At 35.2% G+C, this 13,668-nt stretch overlaps 1 protein-coding gene across 1 annotated transcript; it reads right to left on the bottom strand.

Annotated features, from left to right (window-relative positions):
- Window positions 1-6,765: 6,765 nt before the first annotated feature.
- Window positions 6,766-12,517, bottom strand: psmc4 (proteasome 26S subunit, ATPase 4). The gene is made up of 11 exons (XM_082148913.1): window positions 12,399-12,517; window positions 11,384-11,482; window positions 11,069-11,255; window positions 9,713-9,859; window positions 9,494-9,603; window positions 9,313-9,406; window positions 8,805-8,972; window positions 8,149-8,225; window positions 7,855-8,023; window positions 7,231-7,286; window positions 6,766-7,117 (listed from the first exon to the last, which is right to left on the bottom strand). The coding sequence occupies exons 1-11, from the start codon at window positions 12,432-12,434 to the stop codon at window positions 7,004-7,006; spliced, it is 1,257 nt and encodes a 418-aa protein (XP_082005039.1). The 5' UTR covers window positions 12,435-12,517; the 3' UTR covers window positions 6,766-7,003.
- Between the last annotated feature and the right edge of the window lie 1,151 nt (window positions 12,518-13,668).

Raw genomic sequence — 13,668 nt, 5'->3', positions numbered from 1 at the left:
GCACACTAGAGTACTTCTCTTTTTGCGTAGTGAGGGTTGAAACATGTTTTATGTATGAACACACATTTTACCACACCCTCTGTGTTTTTGTGCCGTTTGTCATTAACCTTGGTATAACATTCGTCTGCTTCAAATAGCTATCTATTCGTCCATAATCATAGCTACATTAATGTAAAATAGTTCCTCAACCTAATTTACTGTGGTTTGCAACACTAATAAAGAACATGGATATTTTAAAAGTGTGTGAATATATTGTAATAATTAATAGATTTACTTGGAAGATGTACAAAACTAGAAAAGCCAGGCACTCAATTTTAGGCTACTTTATTAACTCTTGTCTTGTAAATCCTAACTTTTTTAACAAAATCTTTAACAATGATCATGTATTATTGTGATTTATTTCCTGTAGCTCATTTCTAATCGGCTAAACTGATGGTGTTACTCAACCTATGTTACAATACTATGACATCAGCCACCCACCATTCATAAATGACTATGTCGTCATCATTATTTTCCCTCATGCAATTAAGATAAGATTTAGGCCTACTGATAAAAGCAGTAGCAAACAAAGTTATAAATGAAGTGTGACAGCACTGAGCCTTACACTACAAATAAATTCCATTAGTCTAATTAAAATACAATTAAGTGCCAATTTTAGATGTTTTTTTAGATGACCTTATAGGGCAGAGCTCTGTAGTTTAGGGGCCTAGGCGTATCTTTTGCATCTCTGTTCCAAAACTGCTCAGGCCTGTTGAATCTGTGGCCTGTTTCACAAAGCTGGTTTCAGTTGCTATCCAGGTAAGATCAAGATAAATTTGAGCAAACTCTAGTTTTTCAGGCTCAGGAATGTGGATTGGTTTTAGCAGGGTTCGTTGCCATGGTAACTTACTGACATGGCTAACCTGCTCCGGAGAAGGTTTTATTCTTGGTTAAGAGATCACAGACAAAAACTGGGCCAGTCAGCTGTGAGCAAAGTGACATGTATCTGATGCAATGAAGCCACAGTGGCAGAGCCAGGGTTTTTTCATAGGTGGCAAGGCAAGGGCCAGCAACCAGTCTGGGGTGGCACAGAAATCTTAATTATTTGATCATAAAAAATAATTTGATAATGTTTTGGACTGTTTTAGTGCCTAGAATTTTATATATTTTGTATTATTACCCACCACCTCATATTAAAATGAATTAAATAGTAATAAAAGGGCACACACTCTAACTAAAGTTCAACTTGCTCAGTTAGCTTGATTCTGGTTCTCAAAATATCCAATAGCTTGTTCTACATTGTTGCATCTTCATGGATGAGATAACATGCAGATAACTACTGTAGTCCAAAGATTATTCAACCTTCAATGCGTTTTACAATGAACAATGAACTCTTCAACCAATTCTGAGTTTGTCAAAAAAAAAAAGTTTAACTTTCTATATTAGTTATCAAAATAAATAATTGCAACAGTTCTATCATACCTAAATTAAAAAGGAAAACAAAAGTTCTCTTTTGAATCCCCATGTGCAAGGCGGAAGTCAACAGCACATCATGTCAAATGTTATGTTTTTCATAATGTAATGTTGCCAGAATGTAAAATTAGTTATTTTGTGGATTTTTTTTTACAAATTAACGCTTGTAAATGAATGCCTATCGTCTAGTACAAATGCACAGTGCTCACATTTATTTGGACATTAAAACATGTTATCAGTTTGTGCCTTATAATGTGATCTCACATACATAGCAGAATATTTTAATCCAGACACATGTGACGCATATATAACAAATACATGCATGCAGTTTTGACAGCTTGAATCGCCTTTTTGATTCTTACATGAGTTAATTGACGACAGAACTACGGCTACAGCTCGCCACATTTGCGCGTGACGTGCGTACCAAAGCACAGTACAACTGCTGTCAGCCGTATGACAGAAAAGTTAGTTAGTTTTACTGACATTTGGCCTGACAACATCTCATCTTACCGAAGACAGCCAACTGAATAAGGACAACGCCCTTTTCTCAGCATCTGACAGAAGTGTCACAAGCTTTCACCCACATCTTCTAAAATAAAAGTAGCATCAGCAAAAAAAAAAAAGAGAATTACGTTTGTTGTCAACTTAGGCCTACTCAAAACGGTCTTGAAACCCACCAGTTGAGAAAGATTGACTCTATATTTACTATGTGCATATCACTGTCTGATGTTCTGCTGAAGCTCATTCGGCACTTACACGTTTTCGCACTCGTTTGACTGGAAGTTGGAGTGTGCGTATGAAAAGTCTCACGTTTTTTGTGGTCTTAACGAGACGGTTCAGCGTTTAAAAAAACGCAATTTTTGTCAATAAAAAAAGAGACAGAAACAGCAGTTGTGAGACGGGTGGCCAAAGGGGTGGCCAAGCTTAGACCACCCTAGCTCCGCCAGTCTCGCTCCAAATTAAAGCAGTTTATAGTGGAAAAACTTTAGAGACAAAATCTCTAATTTTGTCTCTATGCTCATCCTTTGCTGCTAATTATTTATTATATTTATGTTATATGAATTAATATAACTTTAAATTCATATATAGATATTAATTTAATTAGCCTAGTATAGCCTATTAACTGATAAGTAATATTAAACTGTGCTTTTAAATTAATATAATACATGCGTGTGATTGGCTGTTCGCTACTGATGTCACACCTAAACTCAGGATCAAAGCCTGAGTTGATAGTTGATGATCAGCATCATGATACCAACAAAGCCTGGTTGGACTGGTTTGGTTTTGTCAACTCTAAACTAATCCTGTAACCCTGAGTTTGTTCAACTATCATCATGGTATCAACTATCACTGTCGTTATCAAAACAAACATGAATGTGCAAAACAATGCATTGTTGATTAACCCAGTGTTTTCCAACCTGTTCCTGGCTGGAGGCACACCAACACTACACATTTTCCAACTCTTCACACCTCAATCAGCTTGTTAGTAGAGACTCCAAGGTCAGAAATAAATGGGTCAGATAAGAGAGACATCCAAAATATGCACTGTTGGTGTGCATCCAGGAGCAGGGCTGGGAAACACTGGCTTAGCCTTCAAGTGGCAGCCATACACAATGATAAGAGAACGGCAAAGCATACTTTTTTATTTTTTATTTTATAATATTGAGAAGGTCAGTGCACGTTTTATTTATTACCAAACTCAATCTTGTGGTGAAAGACAGTAATGCAATAATTGCGATTCAAAATAAGGAAATTATGAAAGAGGTTTGGTTTGAAATTGAGGTTTATCTACTTGCAATCTCAGGACAACGTTATTTCTTAGAAACCTCAGGTGTTTTATATGTTTATATAAGGGCTATTACAGTTAACTGAAACCAAAACCATTTAAAAAAAAATGTTGTTGCTGAAATAAAATATTAAAAACCTTAAACGTATTTTATTTCAGCTATTTATTTCAACTTTATTTAGTTTAACCTGATGTACTAAAATAACTAAAACTACTAAAATTCAAATAAAAAAAACTATAGTAGACATTTTAATTTTAAACAAAAATTTTATTAAACTAAAATTACAATGGAAAATATAAAAAATAAAACTAATTCAAAATATTAACAAAAACTATGATAGTATCCGAATGACACCAAAATAACAGTGGTTTATACTAGTGCTGGATAGTAACTGATTATATGTAATCTTGATTACACTGTCAAAAATAAATGTAATTTTACAGGTAATGGTCTGTATTTATTTTAAAGAATATTCCCATTTTGTCATTATACAATGAAATAGCTGTTGTTTTACAGATATTTGCTGTAATTTAAATTTCCGGTGATTACATGATTCATTTCTTGATTACATGATTACTTAATATTCACAAAATGGCAGTAAATTATTCATAATTCATTCATCCTGATTCTTATTTTATTTTTAATCAAAGTCAGATTCTATTACCTAAATAGTCTAATAGATTACATTACTAAGTAAAGTTTTGGATTTTGAATTCAGTAATGGACTACAATTTATAAGTACTTAGCACATAGCCTTCCCCTTTTCTTTAAATGTTTAAGCCGTGTGGGTAAACTTGCAGACAGCTTTTTACAGGAAGCAAAAAGTTGATGTTGTTCCACTCAGTGTTAATGGCTTCAAACAGCTCATGAGTAGTTGAAAAAAAGTCTCCCAGTTCGTTTGAGTTTAATGCAAGACATTAAATATCTATGGACTTCATATATGGACTCTGACCTGGGGCCACCATGATGGTAGTTGAACAAACTCAGGGTTGCAGGATTAGTTTCGAGTTTAAAAAACCAAACCAAACTAACCAGGCTTTGTTGGTACCATGATGTTGATAATCAACTTTCTCTGTCAAGTCAGGCTTTGATCCTGAGTTTAGGTGTGACATCAGTAGCGAACAGCCAATCACATGCTGAGAAAGAGTATAACTGCGATTCATTTCTCGCGAGAGAAGCAGCGCGATTTATTAAATAAAAGGATTAAAATATTAAGAATTGAAACAAATTTACACAGCAAGAAGAAAATAGCTGTCTATGAAAGAAGACAAATAAAAGAAAAGGTCTCGCTACTGTATATCAGTGCAAGTAAAAGTTGTGAAGTTAGTAGGCCTATAGTTGATAAAGTTATAGAGAGAATTGAACATTTTCACATGTAGTCATTTTATAGCTTCATCTATTGATTCTATATTACCTTTATATATTTATTCATTTAAACTCTGCGTAATAATAATTGATGAACTAAAATTGTACAAGTGTGATCGATTAAGGGTAGCCTATAATAGTTACATACATAATCAGAGCCGATCCTGACCTCCCTGGGGCCCTAAGCAAAATTCTGTTTAGGGGCCCTCATACCTGACCCGTGAGCCATGAACCATTTGCCATTGCCACACAGTCACACCTGACACCCCAGTGTTCCCACTACAATCCCTCCTTTAACTAGTTGTAGCGAAAATGTAATTCCTGATATCAGAAGACATTGTTACTAGTAAAAAGTTCATTCTTAATATCAAGAATTAACATTTTAAATAGTACAAATTAATTATTGATATCAAAAATGCATAATTATCCTGTGAATGAATAAAAGCTAAAATGGCACCATAGCATGTCACTGTGTTTTAAATGATAAGTAATTCCTGATACTCTTGATTCTTGATGGTTATTATTTACTGAGGGATGTGCATCCATATTGACCAGAATCTCCAGCCAATCAACATTTTAAATTCAATGGAGCCTATCAATAGTCAATGTCAATACATTGCTTTCCATATTGCATTAGGGCAGAGTTGTAACTAAACCTTGACTGAGCGACTAGATAATCATCATCGTCTTGTTTTAAAACTATAATGAGGAGTGCCATCACGCCCGTATTGTACTGGTCCTGACTCAAAACAGATGTTTCTGCTGGAAAGTGCGCGTTTCATTTCATGCATGTGCATATGATATGATCGCATGTTAACGCGCGACGCGGTTATCTTTTCCGAGCTGCAGTTCATAAACAAACACCGTTGTCCTTTGTCGTTTATTAAACATAATAAATCAACTCACATCAACTTAACTTTAGCCTACTGTTCTTTGCTGACATCAAACTTTGAGAGGAGAGTCACAAGTCTGCCTATAACTGTTCCTGCAATGAACTCTTATGGTGTTTTTTTCTCTCTCTTTTCGTGACCAGAAGGATAATTCCGCTTCATTTTCTCATCGATATTGTAAACATTGATTGACGCGCTTTGACACGAGGGGGAGGCGGGGCCTTGAGTAATTTGCGGGGCCCTACGCACTTTGCGTAGTGTGCGTATAGGGCTGATCGGCTCTGTACATAATATCTAAATCATACTAATGTATTATTCTAAATAAGCATTACTAAAAGCCATACGAGTCATTTGCTATGTAGTAACCTTTATTTTGGAGTAGAAACAGGTGGAGTGACTATCCTTTGCTCAGAGCTGATTGGTCCAAGTTCGGTTTGCAACCTCTTACCTGGAACATAACCTGTCCCGGAGCAGGCTTGCGTGGAGCGTAAGTTACTATGGCGATGAACACTGCTAAAAGCCCACTTATATTGGGCCTAAAATCCAAGGTTGGCGCAAACTAAGCTGAAACATACCTGACTACTAGCCACCGAAACCGCTTCATGGTAGCCTATAGGCCCCAGGCCAAAACATGAGCCTGATGGACTTTGCAAGAGCATTAATTTCTTGTTGAAAAATAACATCTGGTCATTCCTCTTTAGATAACTTTTCAGTTGTTGGAATATTCTACAATGCTCTCCTGTACTCCAAAGCAATGTCTTTTCAGTGAAGCAGCTCATGACACCTCTTTCTGTGGTAGCGATGCATTCATTATTGTGTTTCCACCATACAACTCACTTTACCATGATTCATCACTCGACACAACTCTGCTGAACCAAACTTGACATATTCTGTCAAAAACTTCATTCTGTCTTTGATGTTTTTCTGAGACAGCAATGGCTTTGTAAGTAGTGCATTTGCTTACATTTAGCTAATCTCCTTGACAACAAGAGTTTAGCCTTTTTTTTTAATGTGTATATATTTAAAAAAATTACATTTTGCAACATTAATATGTCCAACAACAATTACCTCTTGCAAAAAAAAAAAAAGTGTTAGTATCAGCAGGGTGAAATCTGTGTAGTTGTCAAATATAAATGTTATTTCTAAAATCCCTTTCATGTCTGTGCTGAAAATCACCTAAACTATTATCTCCCAGCATTCATTAGGGTTGTATTCAAAAACATGTTTATTTAGAGTCATTATGGAAACATTTTTAATGGTTGTCTTTCTTATTCACTAAACAGAATACATAAAATGCTTACAAGATGTACATGTTTGTTTTTCCATCCATATTTTATATAATGTAAATCTGAAACAATCCTTTGAAATCAAAGTCCCAGTACAAGCAGTGTAAACCCTGAAGGTTTACATCAAGGTTCAAGTGTTATGTCCTCAACATTACACTGTACGTACAAAAAAAGGCTTGAAACAAACAAGGTAAAAGCTAATGCCGATATCTAGTTGAGTATTCTATTTGTAGAACTCGTGTTCCTGCTCGTCTTTCTTGATAACAGTCTTGTAGGCCTTCTCGAAGTCCTTAGCCAGCACAATATAACGGTTCTCACGGACAGCCAGCATACCAGCCTGTAGACACAAGAAACGAGATTGAGCAAAACAGAAAACATATGCTCAAGAAATGTAATCACAACTAAAATATAAATAAACCATAAAAATGTTTTATGTCTCTTTTAACTCACTTCCTGGCAAATGGAGTTGATATCTGCACCAGAGATCTTGTCAGGCCTTGCAACATCTGCATTTTTGTTAAGTGCAATTATAAAATATGTATTTGGTCTTGACAGTCACATATAACAGTCTTCTAATACAAGAGATTCAATACCATTCAAAAGTTTGGGGTCAGTAGGATTTTTTTTTTTAAAGTAGTCTCTTATGCTCACCAAAGCTGTCTTTATTTTCTCAAAATACAATAAAATAGTAATGTTGTACATTTTTTATAACAAAATAACTTGTAAAAAAAATTACTTATGATGCAAAGCTGAATTTTAAGCATCATTAATCCAGTCTTCAGTGTCACGTGATCCTTCAGAAATTGTGTTGCTTATGTTTTTGTGGAAACTTAAAACTTTTTTAGGATACTTTGATAATTAGAAAATTCAAAAGAACTTGTAATATTATAAAATGTCTTCACATCCTTGCTAAATAAAATATTTATATTTTCAAGAATTATTTTACTGACTCCAAACTTGTGTATTTTCTGAAATCTACTCGCATGTATTGAGTTTCCCTCATTTCTTTTTCTAAATGATTAAATGTAATCATATTCATAATGAGAAAAACATAATTTAGGGTCAAGAGGATACAGTCCTCCAGATCAACCTCCTCAGAGAGGTTCATCTTGCTGGTAATGGTGGTGAACACCAGGCGTTTCTGTCGACGGTCAGGCAGAGGGAACTCAATCTTACGGTCCAGTCTGCCTGGGCGCAAAAGGGCTGGGTCCAGTGTGTCAGCCCTGTTGGTGGCCATGATAACCTGTCAATGAAAGAATAAATCACAACGTCAAAAAAGGCTGATACTGTATTAGAGCAGAACAGAACGAACTACACCACACAGTCATAAAAAAACAAGAAATGACGAAAAAATATGTTTTTGCTAACCTTCACATTCACATTCTGGTCAAACCCATCCATTTGATTAAGGAGCTCAAGCAAGATTCTCTGCACTTCTCTATCAGCTGCAAACATATAAAAAAAAATGTTTTTAGTTCACATTAACAAAAATCTCTGTTTTTGGGATTAGTAGACTTGAAATACAGTGCATAACTTGTGTCCCTAAATATCTTCTTCATGATGCCATAAAATGAGGCATGATTGATGAGTAAATTATGACAATGAAAAATTTTTTGGCTAATATGTAGACTTCTGTTCAAACGTTTGTGGTCAGTCACTGAGGTTGCATTTATTTGATCAAAAATACAATAAAAACAGGAATATTGTGAAATATTATTACATTAAAAATAACTTTTCTATTTGAATATATTTAACATTTTTATTTCTTTAATGGCAATTACGTTCAAAAAAGCAAGTTGTTATTCAGCAAGGACACATTAAAGGTATAGTTCGCCCAAAAATGAAAAAACTATCCCTTTAATGCGTGCGTCCTTGCTGAATAAAAGTATTGATTTATTTTCTTTTTTAACTTTCTGACCCCAAACTTTTGAAAGGTAGTGTATAATATAACCACATATCTAAAATACCAGAGCAAAAGCTTTGAAAGGTAACAAAAGTTAGAAAAACCTGAGAGGGACTCATACCTCCAGTCTGTGCATCAAAACGCTTGGTAGCAATGGCATCAATCTCATCAATAAAGATGATGGCTGGGGCATTCTCTTTAGCCAGTCGAAAGACATCTCGCACCATGCGTGGACCCTCTCCGAGATACTTCTGCACAAACTCAGATCCCACCACACGAATAAAGGCCGCTATAGAACATAAAAACACAATTATAACAGTTGTAATATAACCATGTGCTTCAGATCTATTAATTTATTTACATCTATGTTCAGGAATGAACTTCAAAGCTCAATAAAGGTGAAAACAGCCGCTTTTCCACCATCAGGCCAAACGGATCTATGAACGGTTAGGAATGGTTCCAGTTATATTTCCACTTGAGCTTGGTTTGGCACGGCACGGTTACAAACTGTTCTCGACTTGGAAATAGAATGTGTGTAATGGATTGGTCACTGACTTGCCAGTTTCTCTGTAGCTGACCTGACGGTGGAAAAGCAGCTATCGACAGCCTCTAGCCACAACTGAGTCTACCTGTAGTGTGGTGAGCCACAGCTTTTGCCAACATAGTCTTGCCACAGCCAGGCGGGCCATACATGAGCACTCCTCTAGGTGGGTCAATACCAATCTGAGAACAACAGCAGAAAGTGAGTGGACAAACAAAACTGCTGCACACCCACTTGTTTTCCACAAGCACTTGAATGCACATACTAACCTGTTTATAGAGCTCAAAATGTGTGAGAGGGAGCTCCACGGCTTCCCTCACTTCCTGTTTCTGGATGTCCATTCCTCCGATGTCTGCGTACATCACATCTGGCTTCTGATCTAGGATCAGGTAGAGAGGAAGCGCATTAAAAGTAAAACAGAGGAGCAACTGACTCAGAAGTGGGAAATGAATATCATAATACAGGATAAACAAGGAACTGTTTGATACCTGAAGTGAGCATCATGATGCTGCTGTCAGCCTCTGGAGGCAGAACGTCCACCAGAGCATTGCTGTGCTTGTGCAGCGCAACAGAGGCATTGGGTTTCAGCAGCTCTCTGTCAATTGTGCTCAGAATCCGAACATAATAATTGGACCCTGAAGGAAAATAAATAAATAAATGTATTACCGTTTTACAATTACTGACAAAGCCAAATTGTGTAGTATCAAATGACGAACATTTACAATTAAGTGTCTAATGTACACTTAAGCATTTGGCAGATTATTTTATCCAAGCAACTTAAGGCCTATAGTTAACTATAAAGATAACTACAACAATAACTAGATTAGCGTCGACACCAGCGGATGATATCGTTCTGTTTATTCTTAAGGCCCCAATATACTCTCGATTAAGTTATTTTTCATTCTTCTTAAAAAGTTCAAAATACATATACTTAGCGAACATCTTGATGCTGCCCACATTGTTGAGCGCGCCATTTAGATGAATATGTAAATAAATATATGCAGCGTGTTTTCCTCTCAATGCCAGTGGTAAGAAAAAAATAACTTGGAAAGGATCTGATCATAGCGATGTGGATATGTTTGCACAAGCTCTGCAAATTGACACTCCAGTTTATTCATATACCATTTTATACAATGTATTGCTTTATTTTAGAGCAAGCGGTATTAAACCTGAAAAAACATTGCCCATGTCTCTTTCAATTAGAATTACAACTTCAGTGATGACAACTACAATGAACCGGAGAAGATTTCCACGTCAAAGGCTGAGGCCCAGAGCCACACGTGCCTACGTCGTCGTCACAGAACAATGATTTGAAGGTGTTTACCAGCGGGAGCGAAATTTTCTAGAAAGTTCACTTTGGCAAGCTGTTTCGAACTCTTAAAACGTATTTCGTTTTGGCCTGATTTTGTTCGAAGGACGTCACAACTTCACTTGAAGTATATCAGGACCTTTACCTCACTCTGCAGTTTTGTCGTCTGACTCTGCCACATAAAATGCTTAAGCTCTTTAAAAATTGGATGGATTCTGATTGTCTGTCAATATTTTTATCGTTAATAAGTTGGGAAAAATCATTCTGAAAGTGATTCCAACGATATTGTTTCTCTGTGCCGTCATCTTTATAGTTGTGGTATGCACTCTGCTATTCTTTTATATTTGGACATTTTTTTAGAAACAGTTAAATCGTCCTTGGTGTGAACGGACCTTTACAGTGCATTCAATTTCAAGGTATACATTTTAAATTACATAATACATGTTAAAGCCATTTTGAAACTTAAGATAGAGTAAATTAAAGTCTACGGATGATACTGTAATTAATACTATTACATAAAGATCAGTCCTTTTACCTGTGGTCGAACCCACAATGGCAGTATTCTGGTCGACTGCTTCCAGGAACTGTCCAATGACTAGAGGGATGCTCTGTATCCTCTTCACCTCCTCTTGGGCATGAAGAAACTCCTTTTTCAGATTCTTCTGTTCATCTTTAATGTATTCCTCCTGCACCTCCAGAAACTCCAGCTCCTGCTGCAACTTCTGCCGTGTGGAAATGAGAGCCAGTTAACATTGGTGATTACATGTCAACAAGTGACAATATTGTGAAAGACAAGTAGTATGTCAATAACACACAAAAAAACAAAACAAAAACTCACAACCATACAAACCTTATATCTGCTGTAAAGATCCTCCAGATCTTCTGGTTCAGGGGCCAGGAAAGACAAGCCGGTCTGGGGCCTTGAATTCAGCAGGGCCGGCACATCCTCCTGTAGGGAAAAAAAAGATCACAAATATGTAGATGCAAAGCAATATTTCATGAACACACAATTAAATTAAATCTAAAAGACAGAGATTTTTTATAATAATAAGGGTTGGAAATGAGGGGTATATCTGTGGTTCAAAAATATAAAATATGTCCTCAACTAGCGTCCCCCAGTGAATCTCTGCCATTTCCATTACTTTTATGAATAACTATTATTATTATATAACATTATATATTATTACGTAGTTACATATTATTATATAACGCCCCTGGCTTTTTAGATTTAATTTGATTAATAATTCAAAATAAACAATTATCACACAAAATGAACATAACATGCATAACAGATCATAAATTAATGCTTATTCAAACTGTTATAATGAGCATCAAGAAACAGATAAATTATTTATTTATTCATACATTTCAAATTTGAAAGTAAACGCACTACAGTTCTGTTAAGCATTATATAAGGTGTCTTAAAAAATAGTCCTTATAAGATGTTAATAAAATGACAAATACAATTGCTATGCTACATCTATGCTAACCTGTAGGTTAACCGATGTATAATGTTCTGTGGCTGTGAACGAATACAGAAATCTTTTCATAATAGTCATATACAGCTCAAATATGATCAAAAGTAAATATTTGAATTTGACAAGTTAGCAGTGAGCATTACTCTTCTGTAAATGAACGTGAGAACACAATGCTAACGTTAGCCGCTGTCAGAGAATGGCATGACTGAGCATTTGCGGCGAGCTGAATGAATCGGCATCTTTTCACTGTTTATTTTAAGCTTTAGAGTTGTGTTCTTGCTATATATATGTTTTGTTTGCATAGAAGATAACTTTTTAAAGATAATAATGATGTATACGCCAGCCCTGACTACGTAAAATGCTTAAAAACAAGACATAATATCTCACCTGAGGTTTCTCAACCATCACTCCACCGTCCTCCATGTTTGCTTGCAGCAACTGACGTCACGTCGCAGAGTATATGTGAAGTTCCGTCAATAATCACCGGGTCCTAAAGGACTCCGCTTCTAATGCAATCCCAAGTAGAGTTGTAACATTATTAGGAAACCCTGGATTCTCCCCTCTTAACATGGACCAACAACCTTTCATAGTGATACTATATTTATTGAAGATATTAATATTGCAAAATATAACATTAGAAGTGTAGGCTAGGCTATTAAAGAAAAAATATTTGTCAGTGTTTTGGTCATCTGTGAAAACATTCAGTGGAAAAAAGGAATGTTCAATAACAAAATTTATTAGAAATAATAAAGTAGAGAGGTGTCCTTTAAGATTTTACACAGAATTTACCCTGTTAAGGGGTTAGGCTACTTAACATTTCAATTTGGAAGACTTGTGTGAAATTTGTGGTGTTGCTAAAGAATCTGTAATCTGAGATTTTTTTGGTTGGATGTCTCTAACTTCATTTTAATCTGTATGATGTCATTTTCTTTTTTGTACAAGATTCCATTGACTCCAAAATATATATATTTTTTATCATAACTTTTTATTTTACTTGGAAAATATCACACTGTGGAGAAATGGGCTAAAGTTATAAGCCAAATTTTATAAAAGAAATTAAACAAAATGGCACTACTTTGGATATTAAAACCAAAAATACTTACAAAGCATTTCGTCTCTTTAACTTCTTGTAATTATAATTTTTTTAATCTCTGGCATGAATTGTTTTTCTTTATACACTCCTCATGTATATTTGTTTTCATATTTATTGTGAGTTGTATATGTTTGTACAAATTTTGTATTTGAGTTCAAGTCCCGCGATTCTCTTTATACACATATACACTCTTTAATAGACGTATTCACGTTTAAACACAATTTAAAGAACGTATTATTCAATGCATTACTTCTATATTGGTTTATATATTAAGTTGCTCAAGCAAGTGGTAAAATATTTAACCATGTAGGCTACTTATATTAATCGCAAACCTTTAAATTAAAACTTAAAATTTACAAAAACAGACGACTGTCATGCCTTTACTTTTGCATTTAAATTTTAATACAATAGATCTTGTATCTCACAAAGAACTTGTTTTTCCACCTCCACGAATGAGACGAGTGTTGTTCATTATGTCTCCTTGTTGAGGTATGTTGTAGTTTCCCTTGTTTACCCCAGTCTTAAAGTAAAAAGATGACTGTGAAAAATAGTAGTATTTAATTA

Source organism: Leuciscus leuciscus (assembly GCF_965113295.1).
Source record: "Leuciscus leuciscus genome assembly, chromosome: 20".
NCBI lineage: Eukaryota > Metazoa > Chordata > Actinopteri > Cypriniformes > Leuciscidae > Leuciscus > Leuciscus leuciscus.
The sequence above is the reverse complement of the archived record's forward strand: the minus strand, read 5'-3'. Positions and strand labels throughout refer to the sequence as shown.